General features: G+C 40.0%; 1 protein-coding gene across 1 annotated transcript; it reads left to right on the plus strand.

The window, feature by feature from the left end:
• The first annotated feature begins 3,268 nt into the window (after window positions 1-3,268).
• Window positions 3,269-3,853, plus strand: LOC115971712. Its single transcript, XM_031091728.1, has 2 exons — window positions 3,269-3,590; window positions 3,696-3,853. Exons 1-2 carry the CDS (start codon window positions 3,269-3,271, stop codon window positions 3,851-3,853), a joined length of 480 nt encoding a protein of 159 aa, XP_030947588.1.
• The last annotated feature ends 13,607 nt before the right edge of the window (window positions 3,854-17,460 follow it).

Raw genomic sequence — 17,460 nt, forward strand, 5'->3', positions numbered from 1 at the left:
AGAGGAAGAAAGGGAATGCAAAAATTTAGCTGTTGGAGAGAATGCAACGTTTTGTCCTTTTGCTTCGTGGGTCAGAGAGTGTTGTGAACAGTACAGATTAGATTCAACGCGTTTTGTGTTTATGCTCACCAAAAAAGTGGAGTACCTACACGCACAAACGTTTTAATGAAATGGTGCGTATTGGAGTTTCATTTTGCGTTTCAGCATGGAGGTTTTGCGCGTTACTTGCTACCACTATAGCTGGGTCCCACGCCTATCAAAAACGCAAACGTGAAACGCTCACAGTAAACACCCAATCCAAACGTAACCTTAGGTTCTCAATAATTCTTAGGTTCTAGATGGTTCTTTTGCTTTTCTTCTTCTTTTTTCTCGCAAACCAAACGAGAGGGGATTGATTTGATATATATTATTTTGGTAGTGGAATTGAAGATCTATTTATTTGTTTGTATGATTGGTTTGTATATTGTTTGCTATGGTTGCTGAGAGAATTAAGAAAAAAGGTATGTGAATGGTAATTTGGATGATTAGATTGTATGTGGATTGCTGCTTAGGTTTTTTAGTTTATATGAATTTTGTAGTTGCAGAGAAAAACCCAAGAAAAGAATAGAAATTGAATTTTAATTTTGTCAGGTCACGATTTTTAAGTTTTCTATAGTTCCAATGTTTAGCTTAATGAAGAAGTTGGTTTAGGATGAAAAACAGTTGTTAAAAACCCAGGAAAAGAATAGAAAATTGAATTTTAATTTTGTCAGGTCACGATTTTTGAGTTTTCTAAAGTTCTACTGTTTAGCTTAATGAAGAAGTCGGTTTAGGATGAAAAACAGTTGTTAGAGTGTTAACTTAGGTACTCAATAATTCTTAGGTTCTAGATGGTTCTTTTGCTTTTCTTCTTCTTTTTTCTCACAAACCAAACGAGAGGAGATTGATTTGATATATATTATTTTGGTAGTGGAATTTGAAGATCTATTTATTTGTTTGTATGATTGGTTTGTATATTGTTTGCTATGGTTACTGAGAGAATTAAGAAAAAATGTATGTAAATGGTAATTTGGATGATTAGATTGTATGTGGATTGCTGCTTAGGTTTTTTAGTTTATTTGAATTTTGTGGTTGCAGAGAAAACCCAAGAAAATAATAGAAAATTGAATTTTTATTTTGTCAGATCACGATTTTTGAGTTTTCTACAGTTCCATTGTTTAGCTTCGTGAAGAAGTTGGTTTAGGATGAAAAACAGTTGTTAGAAACCCAGGAAAAGAATAGAAAATTAAATTTTAATTTTGTCAGGTCATGATTTTTGAGTTTTCTGAAGTTCCATTGTTTAGCTTAGTGGAGAAGTTGGTTTAGGATGAAAAACAGTTGTTAGAGTGTTAACATAGGTACTCAAAAATTCTTAGGTTCTAGATGGTTCTTTTGCTTTTCTTCTTTTTTCTAGCAGACCAAACAAGAGGGGATTGATTTGAAATATATTATTTTGGTAGTGGAATTTGAAGATCTATTTATTTGTTTGTATGATTGGTTTGTATATTGTATGCTATGGTTACTGAGAGAATTAAGAAAAAAGGTATGTAAATGTTAATTTGGATGATTAGATTGTATGTGGATTGCTACTTAGGTTTTTTAGTTTATTTGAATTTTGTGGTTGCAGAGAAAAACCCAGGAAAAGAATAGAAAATTGAATTTTAATTTTGTCAGGTCAAAATTTTTGAGTTTTCTAAAGTTCCACTGTTTAGTTTAGTGAAGAAGTTAGTTTAGGATGAAAAACAGTTATTAGAAACCCAGGAAAATTGAATTTTAATTTTGTCAGGTCACAATTTTTGAGTTTTCTGAAGTTCCACTGTTTAGCTTAGCGAAGAAATTGGTTTAGGATGAAAAATAGTTGTAAGAGTGTTAACTTAGGTACTAAAAAATTCTTAGGTTCTAGATGGTTCTTTTGCTTTTTTTTTTTTCTTTCCTCGCAAAACCAAACGAGAGGGGATTGATTTGATATATATTATTTTGGTAGTGGAACTTGAAGATCTATTTATTTGTCTGTATGATTGGTTTTGTAGGGATAAGGGCCCAAAATTGTATATTGGGTTTTGGGCTTTGGCCGAGGGTGTTGATTAGTCCGAGGACAAATAAATAATAGTAAGGCTGTTAAGTTCAGAGTCCCATAAGTAACATGCAAGTGAAAAGGTTGGGGAAGGTGGTCCGAGAAGGATTATCTCATCGGATAAACGATGCACAGATCAAACGTATATTCTACCACTTAGAGTGACCTTCCAGGAGATTTCACTGAGAATGACGTGCGTTATGAACATATTAGAAGAAGGGGAGCTAGGAAATATCTAAGGAAAAGTTGCTGCCACCGCGTTGAATGCCTTGCAGCTAACTTTTTGGCCGCATTTATGTGAAGAAGACTCCTGAATAGTGCTGCCTTAGTTACCACAACTCATAGAATGCCAAAAAGGGTGTCTGATGGGACAAGCACTCAAGTAGTGGCTCAAATGATCAACAAGTGTAGAATCAAGATCGTCGAAAGGGAACTATATAATGTAAGAGATACTCCATGGATAGGGGATCCAAAAATAACAAGAGAAACACTATAGTAATTAAGAACCAACTCTGTAACCAAACTTATAAGGAATTTATAAGAACTGATCTCCTCGAACTGTGCCGAGGACGATTTTCTCTAATTTAATTCAATCTGTGTCTTTGTTTTTGTCTACTGAGCTCACTTTATTCGTGATCCAACTCATTTTAACCCAGTTTTTCAACCCACTCTCTACAAATTCATTGTTTTGGACTTTTTGGACTTTGGTCCATCCATTGTTTGGGCTCGAGACTTAAATCTGGTCCTTATAATTGGCGCCGTCTATGGGAATTTCTAGTGTTATAGTGAGTTTAATGTTTAGATATGGTAGGTTTAGGTCTACACCAGACAGAATCTATGGGGTCTCAACGTGTAAACCATTTTGTCAATCTTGAGTGAAGAAGGGACTGGAAAGGGAGTGTGCATACTACATAAACCAATAGGAGCCAGTCTCGGGGGAAGAGCCATCTCTCTTATGAGGAAGATACCAGAGCCTTGCAACTAGAGATTAACCATCTAAAGAGAAAGCTGCGCCACAAACGACAAAAGCGAACTCCTTCCAGTTTTAACTCTTCTTCTGACAATGAGAGGGATGGTAGCTATAGGCGCAGATCGAGAACCCCTCCCAGTGAGTCTTTCTCATACGTCGAAGATCACCACCCTAAGCACAGAAACAGGAGTTCATTCTCTAAAAACATGGGGAATGATGCGATGAGTAAGGCGCTCAACCAGATCTCTAGGTCACCCTTCACACACAAAATAAAGGAAGGGGTGCTTCTTCGGCGGTTCACCCAGCCCACATTCACCATGTACAATGGTCAAACTGACCCTGTGGAAAATGTGAGCCACTTCAATCAGAGGATGGCTGTGTACTCCAAAAATGAGGCCTTAATGTGTAAGATGTTCCTTTTCAGTCTGAGGTCTGTGGCGATGAGGTGGTTCAATGGCCTAGCTGTAGGTTCCGTTAATTCCTTTAGAGAGCTCACCCAAGCATTTGGGTCTTATTTCATCACCTGCAGTAGGTTCCTTCAGCCTCTAGATTCCCTATTGTCCATGTCCATGCAAGAAGGGGAGACCCTGAAAGTGTACTCAGACAGATACTAGGAAATGTTCAATAAGATAGACGGTGACTTTGATGATGTGGCCATCAAAACCTTCAAGGTCGGCCTGCCTACAGAGCATGGGTTGAGGAAGTCCTTGATTGAGAAGCCTACCACCAATGTACGCAAGCTTATGGAGCAGATTGATAAGTATAAGAGGGTCGAGGAGGACCAACAGTAAGGTAAGGGGAAAGGTAAGGTTATCCCTTAAGAGAGGGGGGGATTTCAGGTGGGACCGATACAACCATAACAGACCCCAGAAGGATTTTGCTAGGCAGTCTGGGTCCACGGCTCCCAGGTGGTTAACATGGTGTTTCGAGAACTAGTGCATAAAATCTTGGAGAAGGTCAAGAACTAGCCATACTTCAAATGGCCGAACAAAATGGGAGGAGACCTCTCGAGGTGCAACCAGAGCCTCCACTGCCAATATCACCAGGAGCGGGGACATACCACCGAGAACTGCAGAACTCTGTGGAATCATCTGGAGTAGCTTGTCAAAGAATGAAGATTACAACAGTTTCTGTACCGGCCCAATGGGCAGGGGGACCAATCAAGGTCAGGGGCTTAAGTGAACACTTCTTTAAGGCCCTCGTTAGGCACAATCAACGTCATCTTCACTGCTCCCGGGAGAACTGGGTCATAGCTCTCTAGGGTGATGTCTGTAACTTAGCTACCTGTCGAGGAATCTAACAAAATACCGAAGAGGGCAAGAATGGAGGCCCGACCATCGATAAGATTTTCGAATGAGGACAAGGTGAGAACCATACAGCCACACAATGATGCTCTAGTGATCACCCTCAGGATAGGAGGGTACGATGTGAAGAAAGTGATGGTGGACCAAGTCAGTGGGGCAGAGATCATGTACCCTGACTTGTACAAAAGGCTGAACCTAAGGTCCGAGGATTTAGCAGCCTATGATTCGCCCTTGGTAAGCTTTGATAGAAAGGTTATCATTCCAAAGGGTCAAATTAGACTACCCATGCAGGCAGGGTCAAAAGTGGTGGAGGTGAATTTTTATTGTGATGAATGCCTATTCCCCCTACATGGCCATCGTGGGAAAACCTTGGCTTCTCGCCTTGGGGGCTGTTTCCTCCACTCTGCATCAGAAGGTGAAATACTTGTCTGGGTACCAGATCGGAGAGCTCGTTGGGAATCAATTCATGGCTAGGCAATGCCTAGTGGTCGCCATTTTGCATCAACTTGGGGCCGAGTCCTCAGCCTCTGCTGAGGGGGGCTCATAGTAATCAAAGACCTCGATCCTGTCTATTGATGGGCTAACCGAGGAAGCGAAATGTGAAGATTTAGAAAAGATTGTTGTAGGGGATGATCCTAATAAGTTTTTTCAGATTGGGGCCCAGTTGCCTCCTTAGGAGAAGGCAGAGTTGTTAGTGTTTCTTAGGGGGAACATAGACGTGTTTGCATGGAGTGCTTACGAAGCTCCTAGGGTGGATCCGAGCTTCATATGTCACCACTTGAATGTCAACCCCTCTGTCATCCCCAAAAAGCAACCGCCTCGGCGTTTATCTAAGGACCACTCTGATACTGTAAGAGATGAGGTGGTGAAGCTTAAGTAGGCTAGGGCTATCAAGGAGGTGTTCTACTCTGAGTGGCTAGCCAACATAATGGTAGTGAAGAAAAAAAGCAGAAAATGGTGAATGTGCGTGGATTTCACAGATCTAAATAAGGCTTGTCCAAAGGACCCTTTCCCTATGTCTCGGATAGACCAACTGGTGGATGCAACTGTAGACCATCCTCGGATGAGTTTCTTGGATGCCTTCCAAGGCTACCACCAAATACCGCTAGCCTTGGACGATCGGGAAAAGACAGCTTTCGTCACTCCTATCGGGAATTACCATTACAAAGTGATGCCTTTTGGTTTAAAAAATGCAGGAGCTACCTACCAAAGGATGATGACCAGGATGTCTGAGTCACAATTAGGAAAGAACATTAAAGTCTACATAAACGACATGGTGGCAAGAGTAAGCTGGAGTCCGAGCACTTTAATGACCTCAGAAGTATCTTTGAAATCTTATGGAGGCACAAGCTGCGACTTAATGCTTTCAAGTGTTCATTTGGTGTCGGATCAGGGAAGTTCTTAGGCTACATGGTCACACACCACGAAATTGAAGTCAACCCTGACCAGATTAAAGCAATAAAACAACCTGTAACCACCACGGAATCCTAAAGAGGTTTAGAAGCTAACAGGGATGATCGCTGCTTTAAACCGATTCATCTCTCGGTCAGCAAACATGTGCCGACCTTTCTTCCAGTCATTAAACAAGTGGAAGGGATTTGAATGGACCGAGGAGTGCGCCTGACCTTTCGACAATTAAAGGAATACCTTTCTCGGTCGCCCATTATGTCAAGGCCCGAGGTGGATGAAGTTTTGTTTGCCTATGTTGTTGTGGCCTCTCATGCGGTGAGCTTAGTGCTAATACGGGTTGATAATGGGGTATAGAGGCTGGTTTATTATGTAAGCAAGTCACTACATGAGGCCAAGGTCCACTACCTATCACTGGAGAAAGCCATTTTGGTAGTGGTGCATGGCCGGGATGACCATGGTTCAGAAGATGGGTGGAAAAGCTGTGCAAATGTTCTCAAATTCAAGACTGGTTGTAGGCCAAGTTCAAGGAGAGTTAAAAGCAAAAGATCTCAGAAAGTAGGAGTATTTGAGCCAGGTTAGACATTTACAGTCAAAATTTGAATCTTTTAACTTGTCACAAATCCCTAGAAGTAGGAATACATATTCTGACTCTCTTGCCATGTTGGCAACCTCCTTAGCACAAAGTTTGCCTCGGGTGATTCTTATGGAAGACTTGTATAAGCCTACTGAGGTAGGGAGCAATGTCGTTCACATTCAGCAAGTTAGGGTAGGACCTAGCTGGATGGATTCCATAGTACTGTTCCTTAAGGAGAATGTCCTACTCAAGGAGAAGACCGAGGCTGAAAAAGTACGAAAGAAGGCTCCTCGGTTTTGGTTGTCTAAGGACCAAAAGCTGTACAAGAAATCATTTTCTAACCCATACCTGCTATGCATACACCCTGAAGCAGTTGAGTTACTCCTAGAAAAATTACACGAAGGGATTTATAGGACCCATACAAGGGGTAGGTCTTTGTCTTACAGGGCCCTCACACAAGGCTATTGGTGACTAAATATGTAGAAAGAAGCACAAGAATATATGAAGAAATGTGACCAGTACCAAAGATTTGCACCAAACATTCATCAACCAAGAGGAGTTCTTAACCCACTGTCCAGCCCTTGGCCTTTTACCCAGTGGGGATTGGACATTGTAGGCCCTTTCCCTAAAGCAGCAAGGAATAAGAGATACTTGTTAATCGGCACAGATTACTTTACCAAATGAGTTGAAACTGAACATTTGGCAAATATCAAGAATGCAGATGCTAAGAAATTCATTTAGAAGAATATTGTCACTCGGTTTGAAATCCCTTATACACTCATCTCAGACAACGGATTGTAATTTGATAGCAAGGCTTTCAGGAGGTATTGCTGTGACCTGGGCATAACAAATAGATATTCCACCCTGGCATATCCACAGAGGAATAGGCAGGCCAAAGCTGTCAACAAGGCCATAGTTAATGGGCTTAAAAAGAGGCTGGACGACACAAAGAGAAAATGGGTGGAAGAACTACCACACGTCCTTTGGACGTACCGAACTACGCCTCGTAGATCCATAGGGGAGACCCCCTTTTCAATGACCTATGGAATCGAGGTTGTTATTCCTCTAGAAATTGGATTCCCCACACTGAGAACAAGTTCTTTCACGCCAAGCAGTAATGATGGGCTATTGGAGAAGAGCTTGGACTTAATTGAAGAACGAAGGGAAAATACCATGGTCCAACTAGCCTACTATCAACACAAGCTCAAGCAAGGGTATGATGCCAACGTAAAACTAAGGCCACTAATAGTTGGAGACTTGGTCTTAAGAAAGGTCTTGGGAACTACAAAGAACCCAGCATGGGGAAAATTGGGACCCAACTAGGAAGGGTCATATCATATCACATCAGTGATTGGAATAGGTGCATATTATCTTGTGGACCTAGAGGAAAAGGCTGTACCACACCCCTGGAATGTAAATTACCTCAAAAGATATTGTTATTAATAAAAGTCTTCTTTGTCACATTCTCGCATATTACATTACCTGTCGAGCTTCATGTGATTATTTTCCTAAGTGTTAGACATAACCTTAGCTACGTCAGGTTCCTTGGACCACCTACTTTGGGTAAATTAACACTTCCAATTATTTTCCTAAGTGTTAAACAGAATATTAGCTACGTCTGGTTCCTCGGACCATCTGCTTTGGGTAAATTAATACTTCCACTTATTTTCCTAAGTGTTAAACAGAATCTTAGCTACGTCTAGTTCCTCGGACCATCTGCTTTGGGTAAATTAACACTTCCAATTATTTTCCTAAATGTTAAACAGAACCCTAGCTACGTCTAGTTCCTCGAACCACCAACTTTGGATAAATTAATACTTAGTGACATCTTTTCATTTTTTCCCAAGTGTCAAAGCATATCCTAGGTTACACTCAACTCCTCGGATCACTGGCCTTAGGTAATTTAATGTTCTTTGATACTTATCTAAGGGTTGAACAAAGTGAAAGTTGTCTGCCTCTAATATAAGTAAATGATAATGCTCTCTATTGCTAGTACTTGTTCAAATTATTTAAAATACCAATGATGTATTGCTATTAGCTTTTGTTAAATATATAGCAACAGTTCACTGCTGTTTGCAACATTGTGAAAGCTAAGAACACGTAAAGTAAAGATACATAGTATAAAAAGAAAAGTCTTTTCATTGATCAAAAGGATAATCTATTACAAATAGTGGTCAAACACCACAACAACAAAAAATATATACATGCAGGAAGACCACAACAAAATAAAATTTTCTATAGCTAGGCCTATACTTGTGGAGGGCCCTTCTTGGGATCGGTTGTCTTGGATTGGGAATCCCCAGCCTTGGACTTGAGCTCTGCATCCTTAGCCTAAGAGACCACATCCCTATTTGTGAGGGCATCCTCTGAGTGTTTGGCATTCGTCAGTGGCTGAGCCTCCTTACCCTTCCTAGCCCCTTTGGAGACTTCAACATCAGGAGTAACGACTTGGGTGGTGGGGAGCTGCTCAGGAGAAGGGAGCGTAGCTGGAATTTCTCTGATGTCCTCTGGGAAAAAGATATTCCCAGTGCTCCTCAGTTCAGAAGTGACAGGAACCCTAGCCTAATTGAGTGCTTCCACCTACGTCTCGGTGCAATAATCCATGCACACCCCAGCCACCTCTTTGGCTAGCCTCGTCTCCATGTCCAACACCCCACGTTCATAGGATGCTGTCTTCTTGGCCTTAACAGCTTCACTAGCCACCCGAGCTATCTCCTTAACTTTTTCCAACTCGGCCTTAAGATCCAGGATCGGCCGTCTCTAAGTGGCTAGTTCAATCTCGGTTATGTGGAGCTGCTTGCGCTAGTCCTCGGCTTGGGCCTCCGCACTCTTCAAGAAAGCTTCAGCACTCATACACGCCCTCTTTGAGGCAGTCAGCTCATTGGCCAGCTCAGTATGCTCCTGCTTGAGAGCCCCCAAGGACTTCTCAGCCTCGGCGCGGGAGTGGGCCTCAGCCCTAACCTGGTTATGGGTGTCCTTGACCCACTCCTCAGCCATGAAAATTTTTTGGGTAACCTGCATAAAAATAACAGAGAAACCCAATGTAAAAAAAAAAAAAAAAAAAAAAAAAGGAATGAAAGGGCGACTAAGTATTTAATTCTAAGATACATCAGATCACTTACCATTGCAAGGTCCCTTTTCAGGGACAAAAAGAAGTTGAGTTGCTTGAAGCGCCTGAGAGCATCCATATCTCTGGAGAGGAGAAGAGGTTGCTCTAGGGTTTAGCAATGTAACCAGAATGCCCCCCTGGAAGTTTCAAACTGAAGCGTCCTAGGGGATGGTAGTGCTATCCAGCTCCAGTCGAGGGGCCCAAGTGCGCTGTGTTCAGCACACCTCAGCCTTAAGGGAGTCCTCCCTGCTTTCTATAGAAAAGCCCCTTCTATTTCAGGCAGTCTTTTGCTGCTTCGGGTCCTTTGGGGGGACGATTTCCCCCTCCTCAATTTCCTTCCCCTTCCCCTTCCTATTCTTCTTTTGCAAGTTAGGATCTGGGTGCAGGCCGAGAGGAGAAGGAAGAGGGGGGAGGGGTGGAACGGGAGGAAGCTGAGTCTATGGGGCATCCTTGGATGATGCCCCCTTTCTTCCAGCCACAGGATCTCTAAGGCCTCTCATAGGGTTCAAGGTCATCTCCTCCTTTTCCTCAGAATTGGCGTCAACCTGAGCGACCAAGAGTCTGGGAAAGTGGGCCGCAGATAGTTTGTCCAACTCAGCTTTGGAATCTAAAAGCACCACAAGCCTCTCTGGCACTTTTTTTTCTTCTTCAAAATGAAACCGGTCGATCTTGGCTTCAAGGGTTTGTGAAGAGGCAGTTTCCTCCCTCGGAGCGGCTACTTCCCGTGGGGAACATTGAATAGGAAGTTCAACCAGTGGAAGGTCCTCCCGAGCCAAGGAACCGGGGCGTAAGACATCTATCCGGTTAATTCTCGGATCACCTGCCCTTATTGCTTGGCCTACATCCTGGAATGCGTTTGACAAAGGCTCAAAGTCCAGTACTAAGTGGATGGCTTGCAGTTGTCTGTCTTCGCTCACAAAGATCTCGGACCGCAGCACCTTGTTAAAAGCTGCTACATTGACAAGACTGAGTCTGGGAGCAACATGTGCTTTATCTACAAAAACATCCGAGGAGTAAACCATGGTCAATTGATGAAATCCGTCGTTGAAGTAAAACAAAGTGTTAGAAAGAAAAGATGGTAAGGCTAAAGGAGCTAAATCCCATGCCGAGGGACCTAAACCTAGGGTACCCCACCTGGATCTCCCTCTAGAGTTAGGCAGTGAAAACCATCGTGCCATTCCCCAGAGGCGATCAGGTAAAGGATTTGGGAAGACACGATATTAGTCTAACAACGTCGGACCAAGACTTGAGGTAATATTAGGCGCCAGAGAGCTTGTGGCACTTATACATATGAACTACATCATGCCACGTGAGTCTCAAGCCCATCTGCTCGTTGAGAGCGTCTACATTACCAAAGATCCTAAATAGGTTAGGGGCGCACTAATAAGGGATCAACCTATGGTTGATCAAATAGTCCCAAGTCACCCTATCCATAGGAAGGGTCATTCCTTCTATGAAAGCGATCATTGGAATGACAACCTCTCTTTCCTTCCTATCTGTTACTATTTGGTCAAGAGCATAATACCGTAGGGCTACTCCTCGTGGAATGTGATATCTAGCTCTAAAACCTTCCATACCAACATCAGAATCTACGAGGTGCTTGAACCTATTCATTTGGTTGAGCTAAAGGGAAAGGTATGAAGTCTCTAAGAAAAGATAACACAGAATAAAAGGCCGAGGAGATTGGTCGAGGAGAAAAAAGCTTAATGATGTAGAAATTTACAAGAATAATTACAGTAGTTGCTTCTGGTACTTCTTAAAGGTTTAAGATTTTCGGGAAAAAAGACTTGGAGACCTTAGAAATTTGGGAAGCTTTGAGGGTTTGAGAGTTATGGATTTCTGGAGAGCTTGAAGACTTGTGAAATCGGGAGAAATGATTTCCCCGAATGCTTTATATAGAGGGGGGAGTTGAGTGGGAGTTATCCTGCCCAAAAATTCAAGGAGAATTATCCACCATAGGATTTGCGTCTCACTGTTGGATGCGGGGAACAAAGCGCCACTTGGAGCAATTAATGACGCATCGCAGGCTCCAAAATGCCAGTAGCAATTATGGGGCGCGCAAAACGGTAATCCCACATGTGTGAATCGGAGAAATGAATGGTTTTAATTCTTAAAAATCAAAACCCCACTTTTTCTCCTCGGATAAGAGGGAAAAACCGGAGTTTTAAGGGGCCATTATAGGGATAAGGGCCCAAAATTGTATATTGGGCTTTGGCCGAGGGCGTTGATTGGTTCGAGGACGAATAAGCAATAGTAAGGGTGTTAAGTTTAGAGTCCTATAAGTAGCATGCAAGTGGAAAGCTTAGGGAAGGTGGTCTGAGGAGACTTGTCTTATTGGATAAACGATGCACAGATCAAACGTATATTCTACCACTCAGAGTGACCTTCCAGGAGATTCCACTAAGAAGGACGTGCATTATGAACGTACTAGAAGAAGGGGAGCTAGGAAATATCTAAGGAAAAACTGCTATCACCGCATTGAATGCCCTGCAGCCAACTTTCTGGCCGCATTTATGTGGAGAAGATCCTTAAACAGTGCTGCCTTGGCTACCACAACTCACAGAAGGCCAGAGAGGGTGTCTGATGGGACAAGCACTCAAGTAGTGACTCAAATGATCAACAAGTGTAGGATCAAGATCATCAAAAGGGAACTATATAATGTAAGAGATACTCCATGGATAAAGGATCCGAAAATAACAAGAGAAACACTGTAGTAATTAAGAACCAACTCTGTAACTAAACTCGTAAGGAATATATAAGAACCGATCTCCTCAGACTGTGTCGATGACGATTTTCTCTAATTTAATTCAATCCGTGTCTCTGTTCTTGTCTATTGAGCCCACTTTATTTGTGATCCAACACATTTTAACCCAGTTTTCCAACTCACTCTCTACAAATTCATTATTTTGGGCTTTTTGGGCCTTGGTCCATCCATCATTTGGGCTCGAGACTCAAATCTGGTCCTTACAAGTTTGTATATTGTTTGCTATGGTTGCTGAGAGAATTAAGAAAAAAGGTATGTAAATGGTAATTTGGATGATTAGATTGTATGTGGATTGCTGCTTAGGCTTTTTAGTTTATTTGAATTTTGTGGTTGTAGAGAAAACCCCAGGAAAAGAATGAAAAATTGAATTTTAATTTTGTGAGTTCACGATTTTTGAGTTTTCTAAAGTTTCACTGTTTAGCTCAGTGAAGAAGTTGGTTTAGGATTAAAAATAGCTATTAGAGTGTTAACTTAAGTACTCAAAAATTCTTGGGTTCTAGATGGTTTTTTTGCTTTTCTTCTTCGTTTTTCTCGCAAACCAAATGAGAGGGGATTGATTTGATATATATTATTTTGGTAGTGGAATTTGAAGATCTATTTATTTGTTTGTACGATTGGTTTGTATATTGTTTGCTATGGTTGCTGAGAGAATTAAGAAAAAAAGTATGTAAATGGCAATTTGGATGATTAGATTGTATTTGGATTCCTGCTTAGGTTTTTTAGTTTATTTGAATTTTGTGGTGAATATTTCTAGTAATTTGAAAAGACAACAAAAAGAATAAAAACTTAAAATGAAGTTTTGTAACAATCTCACTTGACTATAAAATCACATAAATGCATTGTTTTTAAAGGCTAATTGTGTTGCCCCGGGTAAAACTCTGTGTGAAAAGATTCTTTGACCAAACAACACCCATAACTAGACTATAGTGTTGACTTTCATATTGGACGCAGTTCTACTTACAAGGTTAAAAAAACAACATTTTACAAAAACGAGCTTTTCGATGCCTTTACTGCCTAAGCTATTTTATCTATCCCCAATCTTGTCTTACCTAAAGCTGAAAAGTTGTGCTAGGTACTAGAATCTAAGGGTGAGTTCTTCGTTAAGTCGGCATATCGTGCTCTGCTTCCCCCTGCAGCTCCCTCTACATCTCTAAATGTCAACTGGAATAGGTTATGGAAGCTCAAAGCTCCTCAGAGAACAAAAATGTTCATGTGGCGTCTCGGATGCAACGTCCTCCCTACCAAAGATAATCTCTCATGTCTGCTAGGTACATCAAAAATGTGTTGTGTGCTCTATAACAATGAGGTGGAATCCCCTCCCCACCTTTTCTTCAACTGTCATCACGCAAAGGCTCTTTGGTTTACAACCTGTTAGGGTTTCAAAGCAGACTCCAATTATCCTTCAACCTGATCCTCAACCCCCCTGAAGCCCAATGCTTCTTCGAAGATCTCTGGGTTATATCTCTTAACTTGGCATTTACCTTAGAGAAGATTTGGGCCATCAGAAACAATGTTATCTTCAGCAATATTTATGTTGACATGCATCGCTTGGTATCCAATATCCGCTTTAAATTTAGGGAAGCTTTGCTCACTCTTAGTGGACCTTCTCCTACTTTTTCTCTACCTTCGCTGGCTTAGATCCCCTCCCCCTAGTTGGATCAAGATCAATGTTGACGTTGCCTTTCCTCCTCCAAAGCTTGCCTTGCTGTTTTTGTCAGGGACCATTTGGAGAGCTTATCAAAGCCTGGGCCAGAATCACAAAAGCTTAATCCCCTCTCCAGGTTGAAGTTGAAGCTCTCATTTAGGCCGTAAAGCTAGCAAGAATGGATGCCTGGACCAAGGTTATCTTTGAAGGTGACACTAAATGTGTGTTCGACCCTATCCCTGAGGGTAGGCCTCCCCTTGACTGATCTATTAATGCTACTATCTTAGACATCCAAGCTTTATCCAATTTCTTCGTCTTCTCTTCCTTTGTTTGGGTTCATAGGTCCTGTAATGCAGTAGCTCACGCTATAGCAAATTTTGCTTTAATGTTTTTATATTCCTGCTTTTTCAATAAGGACAATCTTCCCTTGGCATTGACTGCCATATGTAAGGAAGATTTTCCCTCTGTTTCTGTTTCCTAGTTTAATACATTGCAGATTATCAAAAATAAAAGTCTTTCCTTTGAAGATGGAGAAAGAACAAAATGATTTTTTCTTACTCAAGCGAGATGAGCAATCTATGTAGGATAAAAACTAAGGTCTAATGGGATTGTTTGAGTAGAGAATAAGCTAAAGAGTTAGAGCACTAGCATCAGGTGTGCTAAATGCTAAATTTTAGTATTTATCACACTAAACTCCAAAAACCATGCTCCATCAAGTGTGCCAAAAGCCAAAAAAAAAAATTTGGCGTGAGCTTTAATACCCTTCTATTAGTAGAAAGATACAATAGAAAATGCTAATATTTGGGTTTTTTTTATTCAACTTTCTCTCTCTCCTAATAATAAAATATTCATTCTCTTCTACCTCACCCATTTGGTCTCTCTCCTCTTTTATCTCTTCTCTCATCCAGCACTCTTTGATCTCTCGGTTTTTCTCCTCTTCTTCTCTTCTCTACCTCTCTTATTTGAAAGCTTGGGTATTGCTCTCTCTCTCTATCTCATTTATCTTTTCACTCTCTCTCTCTCTCTCTCTCTCTCTCTCTCTCTCATTTATCTTTTCACTCTCTCTCCTTTATGTTCCCCTTCTTCTCCCTTCTGATCTCTCAGTATCTTTAGCGGTTGTTTTTATGTTTCTTATCTCAGAACCAAAGCTTTACTTTGGGTCAATTGACGGCGATGACTCTCTCTCTCTCTCTCTCTCTCTCTCTCTCTCTCTCTCTCTCTCTCTCTCTCTCTCTCTCTCTCTCTCTCTCTCAATTGGGTTGTGGTCATTGTGAATGAGAAGCTTGGGTTGATTTTGGGTTTCGCTTGATCTAGTGTTGATCACAGTGATTGGGTTTAGTGGTTATTGGTTGAGTTTGGCCTAGGGTGATAAAGAACAAGTATGGTTTTTTTTTTTTTTTTTCATTCTTACAATGGTGGTGGTGTTTTTTTCCTTGGGATTGAAGAGAGAGAGAGAGAAGGCTTTAAAGTTCAGATGTAAAAAGTCGAGGCTTTAAATGAATGCATATTTTTATTGGGTTATTTATATTATTTTAATGGATTGGTTATATTATTTTAATGTGATGAATGTTAAAATAGAAAATGTGATGTAAGGTGTATTATTAAAATCTATAATAAAATAGATAAAGTAGGTTTTGATGTGTTAAAATTGCATTTGGCTTAACATAGTTGATGTTGGTGCTTTTATTTTGGTTTGGTTGTTGGTAAGTAAGACCCTGACTTGGTAAGAAATTAATGAAATAACTTTTTAGCTTATAAAGAAAGCAAACTACCCAATAGTTACAAATAACTATATAAGCCCAAGAATTGCAGGCACAACAACAAAAGGTCTTGAAAAGAAGGAAAAATAAATTTACCAAAGCAAAGTTGAACCTAGAATTCACATTAGTTACACCCGAGATTAGTCTAACTATTAACAACCCCTTTCATATAAATAGTTTTTTATTTATTTGACATATAGATACAATATAATTTCAACTTATGATATTATTTCCATAATGATTACTTTTCATTATCTAACTATTAACAAATCCTTTTTTTATATAGGTAAACTATTAACAAACCCTTTCATATAAATAGATAGTTTTTTTTTTTTTTTTTTTTTTTTTTTTTTTTTTTTATATATAGACAATATAATTATAATTTCATGGGTATTTATTCCATAATGATTACTTTTCATTATCAGCCTAAATATACCAACTGGTTTTCGGTGTAGGTAGAGTTTGAATTCCGAATCTCCTATTTGACAACAAAAAACTTTACTAGTTTAGCTAATTAGAACTTACTAGTAAATGAATTTTTTTTTTTTTTTTTATAGGAGTAAGTGGAATCTTGATTTTTTTTTTTTTTTAAAAAAATTCACAAAATGACTTATACAGTTATACTTGTATACACAACCTCTAATCAATAGTTTCTCCACACACAAAATCTAACTAATAAGCACAAAACCGTTTTTTAATATAAAAAATATTGTTTATTATTCAAATAAATTGTTTTTTATTATTTAGATTGATCATAAGTGTCAAATCCTAGATCTGCACGCTGTAACACTACTCTTAGCACAAATTGCTGATTATTTATTTATTTTTATTTCAAAGATGGCTACCTACCCATGGTGGGTGAGTGTTGCTCTTTAAACCCAAGGGCGAGGGTATTGCTGATCTGTTGTTGCCTTGTTGGGGAGGACACAAACCACAACAGCCAATCGCATCCAACCCTTGGCAATATTCCAAACACAAATTCAACCACTCTCAATGCCCCTAACTATTAACTAGATTGGTGTATGTCCTATTAAATCATAATAATAATCTCTTATTCATTTGCTCTTAATTAATTTATTTTATTTTAAATCAAAATGAGAAAAAGCAACTTTAAAAAAAAAAAAAAATAAGTTAATTGAGTATTTAAGCATAAATTTTTTTTTATAAAGAGTTTTAAACTGTCTTCCATTACTGATGAGAGAGACTTTACCGATTGTAAGAGTCATCAAATAGCCCATGACCCATGGGCTGGTCCAGTAGCCCGCTAGCCCACCAGGCTAATGAGCAGCCCAACCCGTCAATATTGAATCCCGTGGGCAGCCCAGTAGCCCAATGGGACAAGTTATGGGTTGGTTTCTTTACCCATGGGCGCCTAGTGGACCGGCCCGTTAGCCCAGCCCAGTAGCCCGACCCATTAGCCTGACTTATTGTCCAAAATTTATAACAAAATAATTTGGGGGTTGGGTGGCTGAGGGATTAAACTTTAGACATTATAAAAACTTTAAGACCACACACCTAACCACTAAATACTTGGAATGATTGTGATATAATATGCATAATAAATATATATTTTGGTATTAGTCTAGTAGTTTTGATTTTTAAAACAAAGTTACTAAGATGACTGTTGCCCTACTTCTGTGCCTCTGAAAAGAAAGTCATTCTTTCCTTTGATAAATTCCAATTCTTTCCTTACAAGTTACAATTATAAAAGAAATTCCTTAAAAAAAATAATAAAAAAAGCTTACCGTTGGTTGGAAGAAATTCTTTCCTTAATGAGTTGATATTTGATTCTTCATATATTTCCTTTAAGAATTGATATTTTATTTTTCAAA

Source organism: Quercus lobata, chromosome 12, assembly GCF_001633185.2.
Source record: "Quercus lobata isolate SW786 chromosome 12, ValleyOak3.0 Primary Assembly, whole genome shotgun sequence".
Lineage (NCBI taxonomy): Eukaryota > Viridiplantae > Streptophyta > Magnoliopsida > Fagales > Fagaceae > Quercus > Quercus lobata.

Bases quoted from the DNA above. Each gene is read 5' to 3' on its own strand.
- LOC115971712 (XM_031091728.1), top strand. From the start codon at position 3,269: ATGGGGAATGATGCGATGAGTAAGGCGCTCAACCAGATCTCTAGGTCA. The intron at 3,591-3,695 runs GTAGGTTCCTTC...TCAATAAGATAG, and splicing joins GTCTTATTTCATCACCTGCA to ACGGTGACTTTGATGATGTG.